At 49.3% G+C, this 20,977-nt stretch overlaps 2 protein-coding genes across 11 annotated transcripts in view; one reads left to right on the forward strand and one right to left on the reverse strand.

Annotated features, from left to right (window-relative positions):
- DRC3 (dynein regulatory complex subunit 3) overlaps nt 1–7,670 on the reverse strand; it is a 35,077-nt gene extending 27,407 nt beyond the window's left edge. Inside the window, exons 1-3 of one of the 4 annotated variants that reach the window (XM_043583307.1) lie at nt 7,531–7,670; nt 6,733–6,878; nt 3,303–3,467 (exon numbers count right to left, since the gene is read on the reverse strand). In XM_043583307.1, the coding sequence (XP_043439242.1) occupies nt 3,303–3,462 (160 nt within the window). In that variant the 5' untranslated portion in view covers nt 3,463–3,467; nt 6,733–6,878; nt 7,531–7,670. Of the gene's footprint in view, nt 1–3,302; nt 3,468–6,732; nt 6,895–7,530 lie in introns of all 4 variants that reach the window. The other 3 variants (XM_043583305.1, XM_043583309.1, XM_043583308.1) reach the window with 3 other exon arrangements.
- Nucleotides 7,671–8,055: 385 nt separating this feature from the next.
- TOM1L2 (target of myb1 like 2 membrane trafficking protein) overlaps nt 8,056–20,977 on the forward strand; it is a 121,591-nt gene continuing 108,669 nt past the window's right edge. For 4 of the 7 annotated variants that reach the window (XM_043583312.1, XM_043583314.1, XM_043583315.1 and 1 more), the window contains exon 1: nt 8,056–8,246. In XM_043583312.1, coding sequence (XP_043439247.1) covers nt 8,195–8,246 — 52 coding nt within the window. In that variant the 5' untranslated portion in view covers nt 8,056–8,194. The remainder of the gene's footprint in view (nt 8,247–20,977) is intronic. The other 3 variants (XM_043583313.1, XM_043583317.1, XM_043583318.1) reach the window with 1 other exon arrangement.

The raw sequence follows: 20,977 nt of genomic DNA on the forward strand, positions 1-20,977 counted from the left end.
AGCACCCAAGAGTCTCTATTAGTGCAGAGCGGGCAGTGATCAGTGCTTCTACCCAGGAACGCAGCAGAACTCAAAGGCCTACGGAGGGTCGTCCTGAGTGTGGGCTGGACCTGCCCAGGGCATGGGACTCAGTCGTGCCACCTATAATGTCCATCTAGGAGGCTTCTCAGGAGCCTGCAACACCTCGGGACACAGGACACCAACAGCGTCCTTCCTGCCACAGCGTGACAAATAGAACGAGGCTGCAGGGTGAATGCCTGCATCACCCACCCCTCGTGCACATTGGTGAGCGTGTCAACTAGTTCAGCCGTTTTGGAGGGCAATTTGGCCGAGTTAACTGAAATATTTAATGCCTGTCTCCTTTGACCCTGCAATTCCTCTACTCGGAATCTGTCTGCAAAGGCACACTTGCGTGTGTGCCCAAAGAAATACCTATAGGCACATGAGAGGCAAAAAGTTCAGGGGACCCACAAATGTCCCTATATGGGGAGCGGGATAAATCACCCATATGACAGAGGCGGTTCCTGATGTCACTGAAGCTCCTGACCCGTTGTCCCTAAAGACCACCTTCATAGACACGCAGCCAACTCATTCTTTTTGCTCCTGATGCCAGGCAGAGTTCGGTCTCTGTTGCAGATAGCCAGAGGAGTTCTGAACTACGCTGACGTATAAATAAGGAGATGCTACATACATAAAATTCTGGAGGCCTAAACCTGCCCCCAGTTTCCTCTAGCAGCCATAATAGCTTTGTCGTTTACATGCCCCTTTTTTTCTATATTTGCTTTTGCAAGGATTTCTAAAACTTATAAAATTAGAATACGCTCATTAAAATAACTGAAATAGGGGCGCCTGGGTGGCGCAGTCGGTTAAGCGTCCGACTTCAGCCAGGTCACGATCTCGCGGTCCGTGAGTTTGAGCCCCGCGTCAGGCTCTGGGCTGATGGCTCAGAGCCTGGAGCCTGTTTCCGATTCTGTGTCTCCCTCTCTCTCTGCCCCTCCCCTGTTCATGCTCTGTCTCTCTCTGTCCCAAAAAAAAATAAACGTTGAAAAAAAAAAATAAAATAAAAAATAACTGAAATAATATAGAAGTAAAAGGGGTTAAAAAAAAAAAAGCACACTTAATAACCACACATTCGGGGGCAGTGGTTTCAACATTCATTCAGAGGTTGTGAGGTCCTGGGGGAGGCCGGGTGCCCCCTCTTGGCTGCCCTCCCCAAGCCAGGTGGGGGTGGGGATGGGTGGACCGCATCTCTCTCCCCCAGGGCCCTGCCTCTGCCATTCCCAGGGGCAAGTGGGACTGGTGTCTGTTCCCCAGCTCGCTGTGGCCAGATTTCCCAGAATGATACCCAGGACCTCAGATACCGCCCATCCTGGTCTGGATTTTCCAGGAGCCTTTTCTGGCCCTGGTCTTAGACTGACAGCTCTTGGCTATGACTGACTTTCCGGAGATGCTGCTCCCCTGGGCGGCTCCCGCACTCCGGGTGCTCTGCCTTGCACACCTATGTGCTGCCTTTTCCTTAGGCATCAGCAGTTCGTGTGGAAAAGCCAAAACAACACAACAAAAAACCAGGATGTATTCACCAGTTCTAAATGAGTTACTAGCAATGACAGGACTGCTCAAAAAGTCCAATTTTAATCTTCAACATAGACATGGGATCTGCCTCTACTACCCCCGGTTTGGTCTCAGCTCATTGCTATTGTTTCCTGGACCACAGCGGCAACGGTCTCACTCACTAGTCTCTCTGCTCTGGCCCTGGGATGCCACACTCTATCCTCCCGCAGCCAGTGGGATCTTGTGAAAAGCTAAGTCCCATCCTGTCCCTCTTCTGCTCAGGACCCTCCCGGGGCTCTCATCTCACTCACTATAAAAGCCAAACACTGCCTGTTGGCCCCCAAGACTGATGCTAGCTGACCTCCTCACCTCTCTGATCTGTCTCCATACAGGGGTGCCTGCCTCAGGGCCTTTGCCCTGGCTGTTCCCTCTACCTGGAATGCTTTCCCTGGATCTCTGCGTGCTTCCTTCCCTCACTTCCTTCTAGTCTTTGCTCAATTGTCACCTTCATGATGAGGCCTCTGACCACCCAATAAAACACCGTGCTCCACCCCCAACTCCCCTTTTTCCCTCCCCTTGATTTTCCTCCATAGCACATATCACCTTTAACATACACTATTTTTATTTTAATTTTCCCATCACCTGGATATCAGTTCCATGAGGACAGGGGTTTTTGTCTTTTTTGTTCACAGTTGAATCCCTAGTGCCTAGAACAGCACCTAGCATATAAGAGGCATTTTATAAATACCAGCAAAATGAACCTTAGGAAGGGGAGGAGGTGAGCTAAAGGAGGCTAAAGCCCCCTCTGGTGACAGCAGTTCTCCAGTCCCTTCACCCCTCCCACTGCTGAGGTGGCTGGGCCCAGGGTCCCTTCCTGCTCTGGGTGGTCAGCCGTGGAGGCCATGCTCTGGGGAGGCCTGTGGGTTCATGAGGCTTGGGCCAGGGCTGTGCCTGCCTTGCCCACTGCTGTGTCCCCGTGGTCCGCCCCAGACTGGCTGAGGCAGGGCCTCAGTAATTCCCCTGTTGTCTCCTGGATGTCCCGGCAGGCCAGCACAGAACCCCAGGACAGAGCAGGAATGTGAAGCAGCCCGGGTCACTGCTGTGGAGCCACCTGCACAATACACGCAGCACCCTGCCCCCCTCTCTCGCTTCCTGTCGCACCCCCTCTGTCCTGAGCCGCTGGCCTTCTCCAGCGAACACACTGTGCGTGTGTTACCTCACTTTCTCCTCCTAACCAGAGCTTGAGACATGGACTATCATCTTCCCATTTTACAGAAGGGGACACGGAGGCACTAAGGACCTGTCTTCCCACGAGGCTGTCCTCCTGCTCCCGAGGCGCCTCTCCTGCTTCCTGCCCCCAGCGCACACCCTCCTCCGCCCCATGGCTTCTTCCTGGCTGCGTGGGACCACCCTTCTGGGTGCCACCTGCCAGGGACCCCGCTCCAAGAATTCCATGTGGGATCTGTGACGGAAGCAGCGGGGCCTTTGGGTTCATTTAGAGTTGGAGTGGGAGAATTTTACCTTTTTCCCTATTATTCAGAATCAGCAGTGCTGTGGATATTCAAATGCGAATGATACTCAGTATTAACTTTTCAAACACTCTCTGCCATTCCTATGCCTTCTAACCCACGCGGGCCCGCCCGCTGATGCGGGTCCCGTGATCCTGGACTCTGCGTGGAGTTCTGGGGCAGAGAAGCCAGGGGCGGGGCGCTGGGCCGCCTGGTGGCCCCAGCCCAGCCCAGGATACGCACTTTGGAAGTCCAGCCGCAGTGAAAGCACATCCTTGAAGAGGATGCCCTCCTGCCGGGCCAGCTGCCCAGCCTCGTCCCGTGGGCCCTGTTCTCCCACAGCCAGCTTGAGCATGTCCTCGTCCATCACTCTTGGCTCCACTGAGTCGTACAGCCAGTTCATTTTCCCTAAAAAACACCACGTTCCTCCTCCACAATCTGCTCCTTCCTTGGTTTGAAGACAGGGTTTGGCTGGGGTCTTTTTAAGGTGCACGGTGACAGTCACGGATGCTCTGAGGCTGCCCCCATCCCGGTCCGTGGCCCGCCGCACTGAGAGACTAGTACGTTTGCACTAAGGCTTCTCCAGGCCTTTGCCAGCAACCATCTGTACCCATCCTGCCTGGCACCCATCTGCAGGGGTGCACCCCTTGGTCCCACAACCATGGCTGTGACCCTACCCCCACCCCGGGGACTGGTGGTCCACACCGGTCTCTTCAGCCTTGGGAGCTCAGCTGCCCTATGGCCAAGGCCGTCAAAGCCTCTGGCTTTCCTCACCCACTGTTACTCAGTGTCTTGCCACCAACCGCTGACCATGATCCTTGGCAGCTCCAGCCAGGCATAGCAGCTGGTGGCTCCCCTTCTGAGGGACTCGTCCCCATCAGGCAGTGGTACCCGTACTCCCCCCATCTCACCACAAACTGCCCAGTGCGTGGATATTGGCAGACACTGACCTACGCTGGCCATTCATATTCTCCCGCTGAGGAATGTGAACTTGGGGCAGTGGGATGAAAGTCTCATCAGAGCTGCCTGTGTGAGCTGGGGAGGAACTGGGGGGGGCCATGGGCTGGCCAGACGTGTGGTGAAGCGGAGATAACAAGAGGGGGGTGAGGCAGATGGACAGAGAGAAACAGAGACGGGAACCTGGGTGATCCAGAAAATAAGACAGAAGGGCGGACAGACTGACAGTCTTTGCTGGCTGTCCCACCCCTAGTGTCCCTAATTCCAGGCCCTGTGAGAGTTTCCTGACTCCTCACATTAAATCCTCTTTTAGTTAAACTGACACCAGTAGGTTTCTTTTTTTCTTTTTTTTCAATTTATTTTTGAGAGAGATAAAGTGGGAAAGGGGCCAGATGAGGGGCTTGAACTCATGAGCCATGAGATCATGACCTGAGTCCAAGTCGACACTTAAACAACTGAGCCACCCAGGCGCCCCTAGGTTTCTACTGCTAATGGGCCAAAGGGATCTGGCTGAGACTCTGCAGGCAAACGGGGGATCTGTGGAGTTGGTCAGCTGTAGGCTGACCCTGGGCTGCTGTTCCTGGCTGGACGGAGCCATGGCCCTGGGAAGTCTGGGCACCCCAACCTCATTCTCATCATTATCAACATCCAGAAGGGTTGGACCCTGCAGGAAGGCACCCCCTATTGGAAGCTCCCAGATTCTGCCTCTTGAACCCTCTGGAAACTCAGTCCTCCCTTCTTCTTTCCACTCCTGTGTCTCTCCTCCCTGCTGGCTTCACCATCTACCTTCACCCTCTTGTGTCCCCAGCACCCAGGCCTCCTCCCTGATGTTGGGCAGTCCCTGTATTATTCCACTGAGTGTTGCTGGAGAGACTCCCGGTGTTGGGCTGATGGTGTTCACTGCAAACTGGGGTGGGCCGGGCAATCCTGCCATCTGGTCTTAGAGACTGCCACTGCCCGCTGCCCTCTTCGGTCCTCTCCCACCATCCACTTGGATGCAGCTTATGTAAATATGCATCTTCCATTTCTGGGCTGTCCGTGATCAAATGTTCCTGTGCCTTTAACTCTCGTGCATCCTTTCCTTCTGCTCCTTAGGAGCCACAGCCTCCCCTCCCCCCCTTCCCCCCCCCCCCCCCCCCGCACTAACCCCCACCCCTTCTCCACCTGCGCCTTCCATCTTCCCCTCTCCAGGCTCTCAATGCTGGCTCCAACTCCTTAGGGTGAATGAATCAACTCCCAAAGACATTTCTAGTCCTCCCCCTCTTTCCATCTCCCCAGTCTTTTGAAACAATTTTTTCTAAGACTTCCTATAACCTGACACAAGCTTGCCTTTGGGGAAATTTTAATGTGCTGGATTTGGCAGATGTTACCTGCAAAGTGTTTGTGCGTTTTCAAAGAAAAATGCCGTACTCTGGGAAGTGCTTCTTAATTCCGATTTCAAAACTCTGACTGAATTCTCATCACTCCCACCTCATCTAGGCCTGGCACCTGGGAAGGATCAGGCTTGCTTTCAGTCAAGCCCACAGTCACTCCGCAGCGTGGAACGGTTATGAGGCACAATCTTTTTGTTAAGCACACGAGGGCAGGATTTGGAACTGGAGCGCGCATCCTTCGGCAACTAACCTCACCTGTCTAAGCCCTTGATTTCCCATCTGTAAAAATGGATAATTCCTCCCTCCTACATTTGTTTAAGAGCGTGTGTGTAGCCCACACATGTGTAATGAATTCACATTTTTATTCACAGCTACTACAAGCTGTGAATAAAACAGATCTCCTTCCCTCTGCTTCGGATGTGAATCAGATAATCACACATTTAATTACAAACCATGACAGGTTTGTAGATGTAGGGAACCAGGACAGCATACATCAGGGGCACCTGACCTGGCCAGGGGAGACAGGGCCGAGATCTGAAGAATGGGTAGGAAAGAAGGAATAGGGAACTGCACAGTGAGGGCCCTGAGCTGGGAGAGAATGAGACATGTTACTTTTGGGCTGAAGGGATGCAAGGTCGAAGAGGCCTACAGGAGTTTATTATTCTAGGATCCCTGGGAAGCTCCTGGGGCTTAATAAGGGCAGTGATGTGAACAGCTTTCAATTTTTTTTTTTTTCCAACGTTTACTTATTTTTGGGACAGAGAGAGACAGAGCATGAACGGGGGAGGGGCAGAGAGAGAGGGAGACACAGAATCGGAAACAGGCTCCAGGCTCCGAGCCATCAGCCCAGAGCCCGACGCGGGGCTCGAACCCACGGACCGCGAGATCGTGACCTGAGCTGAAGTCGGACGCTTAACCGACGGCGCCACCCAGGCGCCCCTACAGCTTTCAATTTTAAGAAGCTCACTCTGGCTACAGTACAGAGAACTGCAAGGGTTGTAAGGGGAGAGATGAGGGGAGTGGTGGTCAAATTAAAGGGAACTTAATTTACAGGTAGGACTAATCAGCTGCAGTTTCCAGATGAGGAAATGGAAGCTAGTTGGAAAGGCTGAGTAATATGCCTAATACATCTATATGGTACACGGCGGAGGCCGGAGAGCAGGATTGCAGAGCCTACTTCCTTAATCCTGACTCAATCGTACCCAGGGCACTGTGGAGTTTCGTTGTCACAGGGCACAGAGTTTCTCACAGCTGTTCTGGCTCGGGGTGGAGGCCCGACCGCTCCTCCCCTAAGGGGATTTTAGCAATAATTTACCACCCAACCTGGGTTCCTGTTGACTTGCCTGACAATGGTGTTGTTGGTGAAGACCAGAGGCAGGAGATGGGAAACGCAGCAGCGAGTTTTACACCACTGTCAATGGAGCAGCCTCCTCACGGAGAAACAAAACCAGAGTTGTCCAGTGAAACAAGAACTTGGGATCATTTGAATCTGAAAAACAAAGCCCCTATCGGCCATGGATTAATAAGAAAAACCAACTATTTACCGAGTGCTTACTGGGTACTAAGTGCACATTCATTACTTGATTACGGGTCGGCTCTGGAAGCCATTGGAGAAAGGAGTCCTAATTCTCTCATTTCCCAGGTAGGGAAACTGAAGCCTGGGAGGGGAAGGAAACAATGAACTACTGACAAGAGGCAGACAAGGAACTCTCGGGTAACTGTATCCCAAGCCAAAATACTTTATACAGCACCAAGGTAAAGAATAAAAATAAAGAAGAGACACAATTTTATGACAGTGAAGAGGTCGGATATGAGGGTTAAACACCTGAAGAAGTTATCAATGGACCGCGTAACTTTCGATAAAAGAGATCAGGCCAGGAGGCGCGGGGTGGCACCCTTAAAAATCTCTTTGGGCCCTGCTCCCCCAGGGAAATGCTTCCTTAGCGTTTTTCTCTCATCCAAAGGCTGGAAGCCCAGGGTCTCAGCGCGGCCGTAAGTGGCTGACAGAGAACCTGTGTGCTTATTTTATAGGTGAGGAGCGCCGGGCCGACTCCCAGAGAAAAAAGGTCAGAGGAAAGCTTTAAGTCGGGGTTCTGTCTGCCCACGCGAGACCTCCCGCACTCTCAGGTCCAGGGTCTCACCGTCTGAAGCGCCGGCTACCGGACTGGTTCCATGCAGCAGATGCTTCGCTCGGTTGCTAAGGGAACCAAGCGCGGCCAGTCGGTTGCTAAGGGGAAGTCTCGAGGTAGACATCCTGGGTGAAAGTTGACGGTCACGTGACAGCATTTCTTGGGTGGGGAAATACTCCTACCACCAACCAGCAGTAGAAAAAACAAATGTTTTTCCAATCAGCGCCTTCTATGGGCAGGGATATTAGTAGCCCCGCCTCTCCCCCGCCCCCTATTGGAGTGATTGACTCTCCTCTTGACCAATAATAGTAAGGATTCACTAGATTGACCAACATATAGATGAATCAAAATACACAGACTCCCGTTCGGGGGCGGGCCAGGGGAGGTGCCGCTACGCCTGACGGAGATTCCTGTGACCTAGCTCGCCGCTCCGCCCAATCGGACGCCGCGGGGTAGGTGGGGCTTCGCGAAGGAGGTGTGGGGGCCAATCGGAGAAGGGCTTGGCAGGCGTTGCCCAATAGGGACGCGACAAGGGGTGGGGTCAGGGGCCGGGCGTTCGGCGTTCGAGAGGGTGGGGCGGGGGCAAGTGTCAGTCAGGTCGGGAGCGCGGCGGGGGACAGCGGATACCCGGGCGGCTGACAGGGGGCCCGGGCCGCTGCCGTGTTGTCCGCTCAAGATGGAGTTCCTCCTGGGGAACCCGTTCAGCACCCCGGTGGGGCAGTGCCTCGGTAAGGCCGCGCGAAGGGTGGGCAATCTGGGTGGGCGGCGGCGGTGGACGGGGCTGGTGAGGACCGCGGGCCTCTGCCGGGCACCGGTGCCACCTCACCGGCGTGCCGGGCATCCTTGCCGTCGCGCCTCTGCCCACGGGCTGTCTGCGCCTGCTCACGGCGCCGGTGCCACCCTGCCAGGCGGCTCCCCGAGGCCCAACTGGGACTCGGAGATGCTCCGCGCGTCCCTCCGGATCAGGGCCCAGCCCTTCCTGGCTGATAGAGGTGGTGCTGGCTGCTGGTCGGCTTACCTCCTCGCCTCCTGGGAGATGCCAGTGAGTGCGTCCTTATCCAGGCTGACAGTGTCGCTGCCACTGCCGGCAGAACCTCGTTCCCCCACACCCTTCTTCCTCCATCCTTGTCCCTCTTTTCAGTACCAGCAGCCCTCACACCGGGCACCCTCCCAGAGAATACTGCCTGCTCTGAGACTTGCTAATTAGAATTGCAACTCAGCTAGGCTGTAGGAGGGACTGGGATTGTGGGGAAGCGTTCCTAGAGGGTGATTATCTTGGCGTGGGGATGGCATGCCTGACTGCCTCTGGGAAAGAAGGGAGCCTGCGTTATTTAATGATGAGAGCCCTGGACTGGGAATCATGAAACCTGGGCTTTGGTAGGGTCTTTGCCAATGACTTTCCCTGTATGACCTTGTGCGAGTCACTGCTCTTTCTGGTTTGACATTTTCCGTGTCACTGCTCTTTGTGGTTTGAGGGTTTTGGAGGTGAGATATGGTAGGTCCCTTCAAGTTCTCAAGTTTTAATATTCTTTATAGTAGTCTCTGCACATTGACTATCGCTTTCCTGCTCTGTTAAGTTTGCCCAAAGCTGAAGTCTATTGGTGACAATGCAGAGAGAGGGGTACTGTGCAGCACCTGTTAATCCTATATGGGGGCTCTGGACACCTGGAAAAGGGCACCAGAGGTGACCAGTATCCTGGGTAAGGAAAGCCCAAGGCTAGGTAAAAGAACACCAGAATGGCCCCCCTGTATGGGATTTCTTTACTTAAAAGGCAAGTTGCCTTTTCACCCAAGGCAGGAACTTAAGCCAAGTGATTAGTTGAGAATGTTGATTGGTTTCTTTTAAAACCGGGTTCCTCCTAGTTGGTGGAAGGACTGGTAAAACGTCTTTTTTTTTTTTCAACGTTTTTTTATTTATTTTTGGGACAGAGAGAGACAGAGCATGAACGGGGGAGGGGCAGAGAGAGAGGGAGACACAGAATCAGAAACAGGCTCCAGGCTCCGAGCCGTCAGCCCAGAGCCCGACGCGGGGCTCGAACTCACGGACCGCGAGATCACGACCTGGCTGAAGTCGGACGCTTAACCGACTGCGCCACCCAGGTGCCCCTGGTAAAACGTCTTTTATGAGCCGGACCTTTCCTGTCCTTATGGGCCTGGCTGGTTTTGTCAGTAGTGATTTGATTATTTCCTGCTTCACTTAACGATTTTCCAGTTTACTTATCAGCCTTTAGCGGGGTATGTGAAGTTACTGAGGCCTCTCCTGGCGGCTAACTGGCATTTTGGAGCCTTTCTTTTCTTTGTAGCATAAGATCTTTGGTGAGGGATGATGGACACTGGGCCCTGGAAGAGTCTCTTCCCACCTTTATGGACTACGATGTCTATCTAGATTTTCTTCATTTCCTTTCCTCAGGGGCTCTTTCACTTGCAGCCATATTCCAAAACCTCATTTCTCACTTGGGTATTGAATTACAGCAAGTTACTGGAGGGACCTGGCGAACTTGGAAGGATTTTTTTTTTTTCCTCCTTCCTTTACAGTAGGAAGTTCTACACCTTCAAAGTGCTAAGGTAATTGATAAGGGGTAGAAATTAAAGGACATTTAAAAATCTACAAATATTAGGGCTATAGGGGTACATAGGGAGTGGAAAGAGCATGATCCTTCTGTCAGGAAGGCCTGAGTTGAATTTTACCTTACCCATTTGTTGGCTGTGTGACCCTTCTGAGCCTTAGTTTGCTGATAGAGAAAGAGACAGAGAGAGAGTCATACAGAGTAGTACAGTTTAAGTGAGATAATGGATATAAAACACTTAGCGTGGTATCTGGGACATAGTAGAGGCTCAATAAATCATAGCTGTCACTGTTAATAACAGAATAGTTAAGTTCAGGTTGAATTTGTTATCTGGAAAGGCTATGTGGGACAACTGGCCCATCTGTGACCTGTGACCGGGTCCCAGATCCACCAGCCCTTATAAAAGACACTTGAACATAAAGAGAGCAGAGCCTCCTCATTGCCAGTTAGCCAACAGGCAAGGCCTCGCTAATTTCACAGTTCAGATAAGTAATTAGAGGATGGAATGAGGTTCTAGTATATATTCTGTGCTGTTGGAGCAAAGCATAAAAGTGATTTTCATGACATTTAGTGTTGTTAGTATTCTTCTGAAAGTATTGCCAGGTGGTTGATGGGAGGGAGGGGATACAGAAATAAAACAACAAAGCTGGTGATTAACAGCAGCAGTTATAGCTTACAGGAAGCAATTCTACAGCTGTTACTTGCTTCTTAGGGCCACTCTGTAGTGTAAGCTTTATTGTCCTTCCCACTTTAGAGATGGGGAAACTGAGGCTCAGGGGAGTAAAGAAAGCCACTGGTCAACTTGTAAAAGGGAGAGCTGGGATTTCATGGCCGTCCTGGTCCTCAAGGGATTGATTTATGGTATGAAGCGAGAGAGCACAGATGCACAGAATAATGATCACTAACAGAAGGCCACTCCATAGTTAAGTGTTCAGCGGAGTAGTGGGGATTTTCAGTGCTCTTAGGAGTCCAAAAGAATTCATAAGAGCCGGGGAGATGAGACTGGCTTCGTGGAGCCCGAGAGCTGCTCACGACGGTGGGTGGGAATTAGGGAAGAGGACACCCCATGTGCGGGGAAGGGTACATGAGGCAGGGAGCGGGGTGTGAGCACATCTGTGTTCACCGGTCTGAGTGGAAAAGAGGTGGCTTTGGGGAACAGTGGCAAGTTGGGTTTGGGCCCAGGGTGAAGCCTTGTTTTGGGGGTGGGGGTAATAACATCAAAGATAACATTCTTTCTCGGACTTCAACTTTCAGTCTTCTCTGGTCCTCAGGTTACCCACTCATGAAATAATACCTCTCAACAGCTGCGTGGGGCTTGTACAGAAAGAATCCTATCTGTTTCGTTCAGTAGGCCTTTTGAGTGCCTGTGGGTGCCAGGCTCTGGGCTACACATATTTACAAGCTGCTCTCAGGGAGCTTTCAGTTGAGGTAACATGTTCACCAAAGGTGTGGTGGAACTGCAAAGCATTAGGCTTGTAGTCGGAGGGCTTGATAATTAGTGTTTTTATCATTGTTTTTGGTGGTTTTATATCTTTATTTGACAGTCTGGTTGGTTCTCACCCACATTAACTGTACATTTTGGAAAGTACAGTTTGGTGATAGGTACGTAGGTAGAGAATGTGCATAGCTTGTTTGGTGACCCTTCGTGTTTATTACGCTTTCTGGACAATCCTGCAAGGTTCCGGCATGGGCCTTTCCTTGTGCCTTTGGCCCAGACAGCTTCGTTGAGCCTGAGGTCCGTGCACACATCTGGGAGTTCTGGAGTTCCCATCTCCTTCATGGCAAACTTCTGGATCTTTTTGAGGGCCTGAGGGGCACTCTTCCTGAAACCCACCGCATGGATGCACTTGTGAAAGTTGATGGTGTGTTTTCTGGTCACTGCCTCGTTGATGGCAGAATGGCCCTTCTCACCACCCTGCTTTGTGGGAGCTGTTCTGCTGGGTCCAGATTGGAAATGGGTAGGATAATTATTATTTTATGCCTGGGGCCTCACATGGACATTGTAAGCTGGTGCCATTTGAATGCACAGATAAGCCCCCAGTCGGACATAGTCACCTGTGTATACTTGTTTGCATCCTACCTGTCCTTCTAGAAGGTCGTTCCCTAGTAGAATGCATGGTTTAGAGCAGAATGAGCAGTAGTACAAGGAACTAAGAAGTGTGGAGGAAGAAAAAATACTTTTATTTCTGGATTTTCTCCTCTGAAACAAATTTCCTAAAGTTACTGTATTTTTTATTAAAAATTTTTGTTTTAACATTTATTCATTTTTTGAGAGACAGAGACCGTGTGAGCTGGGGGAGGGACAGAGGGAGGGAGAAAAAGAAGCCAAAGCAGGCTCTAGGCCCAGAGCTGTTATTAGCACAGTGCCCGACGCGGGGCTCAAACTCATGAACTGTGGGATCATGCCCCGAGTTGAAGTCAGACCCTTCCAACTGAGCCAACCAGGTGCCCCAGTTACTGTCTTTAAAAAAAAATTTTTTTTAATGTTTGTTTATTTTCAAGAGAGAGCATGCATAAGCAAGCGGGGGAGGGGCAGAGAGCTAGAGAGAGAGAATGAGAGAGAGAGAGAGAGAGAGAGAGAATCTGAAGCAAGCTCCAGGCTCAGAGCTGTCAGCACAGAGCCGGGTGCTGGGCTTGAATTCACAAACTGTAAGATCATGACCTGGACCAAAGTTGGACGCTAAACCAAATGAGCCACCCAGGTGCCCCAGGAAGATTTCTGTCATAATCTAAACCCTCCATGACTGCTGGGGGGTTGGATGTCCTGTACCAGGAGTTCCCCAAGTCAGGTCCATGATGCTCTGTAAGAGTTGACAGTTCCTTTTACTGGCTGGAGAACGTTTTCAGATTATTCTTTTTCCAAGAGTGAAGTTTGGAATCATTTAAATTAAAAGATTAGTGAGTAGTTAATTCTGATGGGAATATTGTGGGGGGGGGGGTGAGGTGGTTCAGGGAGGACCATCTATTCTCTTCCTGGTTCAGCTTTCATAAACAGGTAAGAAGCAGATACTCTGTTGCAGAGTTTGTGCTTATAGGTTGGGTGGTGTTAGGCATAAACAGCCTCCTAGTGCCCTGGGAATGCTAGGTGTTTGACAGCCTGGGGGTTTGTTCCAAGAAGAATTAGTTATCCCTCAGATTGCTATTGTGCTCTGCAATTTGCCAAGCCCTTTTGACTCCTTTTGACTGAAAGGAGCTTAAAATAACCATTAAGCACCTACTGTATGCAAATTCTGTTGGAGGGATTGCATTTAATCCCAATGGCGTTTTCATGGTCTCAGTGTTATTGCTGGTGTTTCATGGTCTCAGTGTTTTGCCTACAAGGAAGCTGAGGCCCTGAGAGCTTTAAGAGCCTTGTGTAGGGCCTTGTGCGAGAGATTGGTGCCAGAGTTAAGCCTGGAATCCACTCCTGATCCAGTCAGTGCTCATTTTGTGCTGCCATGTTGCTTCTTGTTCTTCAGGTCTCATGATTCGTGGTCGGTAGAATCACCTGGAGGGCTTGTTAAAACAGATTGCTGGGTCCTACTCTTGGAGTTTCTGATTCACTAGGTGCAGGCTGCGGCCCAGCATTCTACATTTCTGAGTTCCCAAGAGATGCTAATGCTGCAGCTCGTCCAGGGACCGTACTTTTGAGAACCGTTGCTCTACATGAAAAGTTCTGAAAAGTTCTGCTTCCTTAATCTTTTCTTTATCTTTCTTCAAATGGTAAATATGGGTTTTCTTATGGACAGACCATAAGTGGGATCATTTAGAAATTGGTCATTCATTCAGTGGCTCTATCTCGCCTCTGTGTATGTATCAAGCTGAGCATTTACCAGGATGCTCCATTTGGTAAGGGAGTGAAGACAAGTACCTAAATCAGATACGGTAAAAAGGGGTGGCATTAGACTGGACAGATAAATGAAGTAGGAGAGTGGAGGATGGAAGGGCTTATTACCTCCAGTAGTAACACCAATAGCCAAAGGCTTACTGTGTGCTGGAGACTGAAGTGGTCACTTTCAATGCCTTGCAGCCCTATGATCCATCCACACAACAATACCATGAGGGAGGTACTGTTATTGTCTACATTTTGCAGACGGGGACCCCGAAGCAAAGAGAAGGTCACACAACTAGGGAAGGGAGCTGGGGTGGAACTCCCCAGCATTCTGGCTCCAGAGCTGGTGTCCTGTTATGTTGTGCTGCCCTCAGCAGGGGAGGGGTGAAGAGGAACACCTTAGGAAGGAAGGAAGAACTCTGGAAAACTCAGGAGGTGGTGGCTGCTGAGCAGGGCTTTGATGGACGGGTGGAAATGGAGAAGGAGGCTAGGGGGCTCTCTTGGCAAAGACAGCAAGCAGCTTGAGCACAGGCTGATGTTGAGGGGGGAAGTGCATAATACCATGGGTTCTATTGGCCTAGCAAGGGAGTGTGGCGGAAGGTGAGACTGGAAGGTAGGGTGAGGCCTGAGGGTAGGGGGGCTTCAAAGGTTGGCCAGATAGTTTGGGCTCTTTCATTAGTGGCACTGGGGAGCCAGGAAGAACATCTAGGGAGGGGAGTAGCATGGGTATCATTACAGAGGCGGGGAGATTTCCCCTTGGCAGTCACCAAAGGTCATTCTTGTCTCTTACCATCAAAGCCCCTATGTGCTCAGGGCAGGGGTCCTACAGGGATGTCAGTAGCAGTCACTGCTCATTCCTCCCAGGTTTGGGGTATGGCCCTCCTTATGAGCCCCCATCAGAGAGGAGAAGTGCTGGGGCAGGTTGCTGGGCCACGGGAGGAAATCTGGGGTTCTGAGAGCATTTGTCCTTAACTGCCTGGACAGCTTATAAAACACAAGTCAGTCCTGTGGTGAGGGTCAGCGTCCCCTTGTCCTGCCCTGCTTTCCATGTGCAAGACCAAGGAGCTAAGGCACTCACAGGGCTTTGCTGAAGGTGTTGTCATTGCTTAGAGTGGACTATTTGGGATATAAAAAATTCTTATAGAATTGCGTTTTTTAAAGAACAGTGCTTATCCATGTAGAAAATTTGAAAAATGTACAAAAAAATGCAAAGGAGAAAAAAAAAATGACCATGATCTGTTTTCTTATAAACTCATTGAGATTCTTCTCATTTCATGTAATAAGTGGAATACTTGTATATTTCACCCTGTTTGCTCATGCCTTGGAGGTGCAACATTGTATAAATACTCTTGTGTATTGCTGTGTAATTTACTTGTTTTTTTCTTGGAGGGGGGTGGATGTAGAGTGAGGAAGAGTGTAAACACACTGCCCAGAGGAGTTTCAGTTAAGGGTTATTGTTCTTGACCTAGCAGATAAATCACTCAGAAATTTAGGCTAACCTAGTAGTCTGAAAAGATATAAATAACATTCAGGCTTGCTTTTTTTTTTTTTTTTTTTTTTTTTTTTTGTGGTGACCCACCTTGTTGTGGCTAGGAGAGGGGCCGTTAAAAACCATTTTCAGGGTCGCCTGGGCGACCTAAGTGTCCAATTTAGGCTTAGGTCATGATCTCACAGTTTGTGAGTTGGAGCCCTGCATCAGGCTGTGTGCTGGCAGTGCAGAGCCTGCTTGGGATTCTCTGTCCCTCCCCCACCTCTCTCAAATAAAACTATAAATAAATAAATAAATAAATAAACACCATTTTCAGACTTGGTGCTTATTTTAGTGCTCCCGCTAATCCTCCTGACCGGGAAGAATGTTGCCGATCTTCTAGTTAGCGTGCCTGCTGTCTGACAGCACCTGCCTCCTCCTCCAGGAAGTTTTCCTAGGCCACCCTGCTTATGGTGCTGAATCTCTTCTCTGAACTCAACAGTGTTTGTTATTTGCTTTGGGTCTTCCCTCACCTATAAAAAAGCGTATTACTTACCAGGTTTTTGTGAAGATGAAATGTGAGAATGAGAATAAAGTCTCTAGTACAATGTCCTGCACTCAACTAATAGACTAATATACACAGACCTGTTGATTCATTTTGTCCTGCCTGGTGCAGTTTCCTGAGGTTATTTATTTTATGTCTCCTCACGTGTTTTATTCCCATATTTTCTGAATGAGACTGGAGCCTCCCTTAGGCAGGATGCCTTTCTATTTCTTTGTGACCTTCACAGAATGTGGCAGAATACACTCTGCATAGTTACTCCAAAGTTTCCTTTGTATCAATCTTATTTTTAGCGTCTTTCAGAGTTCAAAATATTGGGCATCATTTACTGATCCTCCAGCGTCTTCTAGGCATCCTGTGACACACATTAGCTTGTTACAATATTATTTTCTCTGAAAACTCCATTAAGTCAGTGGAATGATCTCCATTTTACAGAGAAGGAATGGCTTAGAGGAGAGGAGCGGAGAAACTTGCCCAAGGTTCAGGGGATCAAGCTCCAAGGCTTGTATTCCCAGGGCCTTGTGATTGCAAGCTTGATCTGTTTCCATTTAGACAAGGACGGGCCTTAACTGATTGCATGTGGGAGTTCCGGAAGCTAGCATAGTCCCATCAAGGAATTCTAGAGCAATGTGGACGCCGCTGTCCTGTCTTTGTTCTCTTCCAACATTTGACACTTTTTTGTTTTAGATTCGAGTTAGTCCTGTCTCTGTCTCTGGTGTGACTGGCCCGTGTGAGGCCATTGACTATTCTAATATTCACTTCCCTGATCCATAAACAGGGAAGGGAGGTGTGTATGTGACAAGAATACCTGCTCTGTGGTATCTTATGGGGAAAGAGGATCAACGAGATACCTTACGTAAAAAGCAAAACGTGGTGTTACGTTAGAGCTCCTTCTATGCATCAGACTAAATGTTCCATGAGGGCATCTGTTTTTGTTTGTACTTATTTTTTGATTTACTTCTAAGAATTGGGGTAAGATATATCTAACATAGACTTCATCATTCTGACCATTAAAATAAAGTTCAGTGACATTTAAGTACATTCACATTGGCACGCAGCCGTCACCGCCATCCATCTCCAGAACTTCCTTCGTTCTGCCTAACTGAAACTCTGGACGCATTGATAGCTCTCATCTCTCCCCTCCTCCAGCCCCTGGTGGTAACTATTCTACTTTATGTCTCTGACTGTGACTACTCACGGTACCCTCACATAAGTGGGTCTTTTTGTGACCGACTTACTTTATTTAGCGCAATGGCATTAAGATTGCTTCACGCGGAAGTATGTTTCAGAATCTCCTTTCTTTTTGAGGCTCAGAGTATCCTATTATATGTGTCTACCGTATTTTATTTATCCATTCCTGCATCTTTGGATACTTGGGCTGCTTCCACCTTTTGGTTACTGTGAACAGTGCTGCTGTGAACACGGGTGTGCAGATACCCATTTGTGTCCCTGCTTCCAGTTGTTTCGGATATATATACCTAGAGGAAGAATTACTGGATCGCAAGGTAATTCTGTTTTTGATATTTTGAGGAAGACCTGCCATACTGTTTGCCACAGCGGTTGTACCCTTTTACATTTCTACCAGCAGGGCAGAGGGCCCGATTTCTCCACGCCATCGCCAGAACTTGTTATTTATTTTATTATTATTTTTTGTAACGGTAGCCATCTTACTTGGTGAAGTGATCTCTCGTTTCAGTTTTTATTTGCGTTTCCCTAATCATTAGTGACAATGAGCATTTTCTCATGTGCTTATGGGCCATTTGTGTATCTTTGGAGAAAGTCTGTCCAAATCGTTTGCTTGTTTTTTTAATCAGGTGGTTTTTTTGTGGTGATTGTTGTTGAGGTCTAGGACCTTTCTCGATACGTTGGATATTAATAGTAGCTACGTGATTTGCAAATAATTGTCTCCCATTCTGTGGGTTGCCTTTTTCCTCTGTTGTTCGGGTCCTTGGAGGCACAAAAGTTTGTAATTTTGATGAAATCCAGTTTTTTTTTTTCTTTTGTTGCCTGTGGTGTCGTGCCCTGATTTTTCAGGAGAGTCTAACACATGCCTTGAAGACCAGAACAATGACGCCAGCACTGCTAGTCAGCATGACTCTTCACCAGGAACTGGGCTAAGTACCTTACATGCATCATTTCCTCTCATCCTCACAGCAGCTCTGCGAGGCAGGTGCCATCATTCACATTTTCTAGAGCAGGGAACCGAGGCTTAGCAATTAAGTACCTTCCCCAAGGTCTGTGGATAATAAGTGGCAGAGCAGGGACTTGAACCCAAGTCTGTGGACTTGAGAGTCTGTGCACTCCAGAGCCAGTGCTCGTTACCACTAAACTGGAGAGCTCAGTAACTATTTGTGATTGAATGAATGAACACCTGAATGAACTTGGCAGCTGAAAATCTGACAGTAGCTGTCCCCAATTCAGATGTGCCTTTGTGTTAGAAATTATTCACCAAGTTCAATCTTAATGTTTCAGTTCACAAGTGTCTGCATCCTTCCAGCACGTTTTCTGAGAGTTCTATTAAAGGATGTGCTTTTTTTTTTAAAAAAATTTTAATGTTTGTTTATTTTTGACAGAGAGAGAGAGAGACAGAGCATGAGCAGGGGAGGGGCAGAGAGAGAGGGAGACACAGAATCCGAAGCAGGCTCCAGGCTCTGAGCTGTTAGCACAGAGCCCGACATGGGGCTCGAACTCATAGACCGCGAGATCATGACCTGAGCCGAAGTCGGACGCTCAACTGACTGAGCCCCCCAGGCACCCCAAAGGATGTGCTTTCTTACAACTCAGTGAGGCTCTTCTTGCTCATGAAAGACCTGTGTATACCCATGTATTTACTTTCTCTTTGGATTAGTTTTAGAACTGCGGTGCTGGAAGGTGGGGGGAGAGGGGATTTAAGCAGATGTTAAGTTGTCTAACTGACCAACTTGCCTTTAAGACGTTACCAGCTGCTGTTTTAATCATTCATGAAGCACCAGCCTTGTAGTCTGGAAGGCACGTCAAAAATTCTGTTTCAGGTTTTGGTTTAAAATCGAGTGTAATGGAGAGAGACGGATTCCTTCATCTCCAAGAATCGGGCTGCACATCTTTGAGAGCTGGGGACAAGGACGGAGCCCTGTAATAGGACGCTGTTGAGTTTTTTTGCCACTTCTCAAAGGAGAAACCACACAGAGTTCTGGCACATCATTAGTCAAAATAGGAAATGAGGCCTGAGAAATGATGTTGCTTGGCGTTGGGAAGCAGAATTTGCTAGTGGCTTCCAGAGAGTGAGAATCCCTCGTGTTAACTCTGTAAATTCTTAATCCAGCAATTCAAAGACTCATTGAATTCCAGCTAGAGGAGCATTAGCAGCATTCGGTCCAACCCCCCCTTATTTTTACAGGTGAGGAAACTGAGGCCCAGGGAAAGTAGGTCTGTGACACCAACTCAGTGTCCTACAATTCAGTTCTGACCTATCTGGAGTTGTTGCAGATGCTGCTGGTTGAGGGCTCAGTCTGTCCCCAACTGGGACCCCGGTCCCAAGTTCCAGGCTGCCGCCTGTCCTTCACGGCTGGCTATAAATTGAGGGTTCCCATGGCCCCCTCCTCAGGTTCAGGAATTTGCTAGAAAGGCTCACAAGATACAGGAAGATACTTTACTTACGTTTATTGTAAAGGATTCGACTCAAGAACAGCCAACTGGAAGAGACGCACGGGACAAAGTGTGAGGGGAAGGGGCGCAGAGGGCCGTGCCCTCTCTCGGCACATCGTCCTCCCCACACCGCAGGGTCTTCGCTAACTCGGAAGCTCCTTGAACCACGTCATGTAGGCGCATTTGGTTAAGTCATCGGCCACTGGTGATGAATTCCTTTTCCAGCCCCTCTCATCCTGGAGGTTGGCGGGGGTGAAAGTACCCAGTCCTCTGATGCCTGATCTTCCTGGTGTCTGGCCCCCATCGTGAAGCCGTCCAGGGGCCCCAGCCAACTCGTCATCCCATTCTCATACAAAAGACACTCTTAGCACTCCGGAGATTCCAAGGGTCTTGGGGAGCCGTGTGCCAGGAACTAGGGACAGAGATCAAATATGTATTGCCTACTGTTTGAAAGTGACTTGCCAAGGTCCCACGTGAGTCAGTGGTAAAACCGGGGGCTTGTCTTTCCTCTTACCTCAGGGCCCTTTGCCCAGTTAAGGATATCTGTATATGGGCAGGGAGGCTAAGGAAAGTAGTAGCAGCCTGCCATTTAATGAAGGGGCAGGTTTTTTTCCCCTAAGATTTTATTTCATCTTTTCTTTTTTAATTTTTAAATGTTTATTTTTGAGAGAGGGAGAGACACACACACACACACACACACACACACACAGTCTCACAGCGTGAGTGGGGGAGGGGCAGAGAAGGGGGGGAGACTCAGAATCTGAAGCAGGCTCCAGGCTCTGAGCTGTCAGCACAGAGCCCGATGCGGGGCTCAAACTCACGAACTGTGAAATCATGACCTGTGCTGAAGTTAGACACTTAACTGACTGAGCCACCCAGGTGCCTCTATTTTATTTTTTATTTTATTTTTTTTATTTTTAGATAGCATTCAAGAAGGGGAGAAGGGCAGAGAGAGAGAGAGAGAAAATCTCAAGCAGGCTCTGTGCTAAGCATGGCACCCTAACACAGGGCTTGATCCCATGACTGTGAGATCATGACCTGAGCTGAAATCAAGAACCAGACACCCAACTGACTGAGCCACCCAGGCAGCCCAAGATTTTAAGTAATCTCTGCACCCAATGTGGGGCTCGAACTCATGACCCTAAGATCAAAATGGCACTTTTCACCTACTGAGCCAGCCAGATGCCCCTGAAAGGCAGTTCTTGACCCAGGCTCATGAAGGCAGATGTTTTTTTTAATGTTTGAAAGTTAATCACACTCACACGTAATTTGGTGGGGGTGACTATTTAGGTTTGAAGGTTGAAATGAAATTAGTTCATAAAATCACCTTTGGTATTTATTCTGTTTCAGCTGCTTTTTCTGGCACCAGTCCAGAATAGACAACCTAATCCCAGGCTGGCCCTTGGGAGGCCTGGCATTGGTCAGGA

This window comes from Prionailurus bengalensis, chromosome E1 (genome assembly GCF_016509475.1).
Source record: "Prionailurus bengalensis isolate Pbe53 chromosome E1, Fcat_Pben_1.1_paternal_pri, whole genome shotgun sequence".
NCBI classification, from domain to species: domain Eukaryota; kingdom Metazoa; phylum Chordata; class Mammalia; order Carnivora; family Felidae; genus Prionailurus; species Prionailurus bengalensis.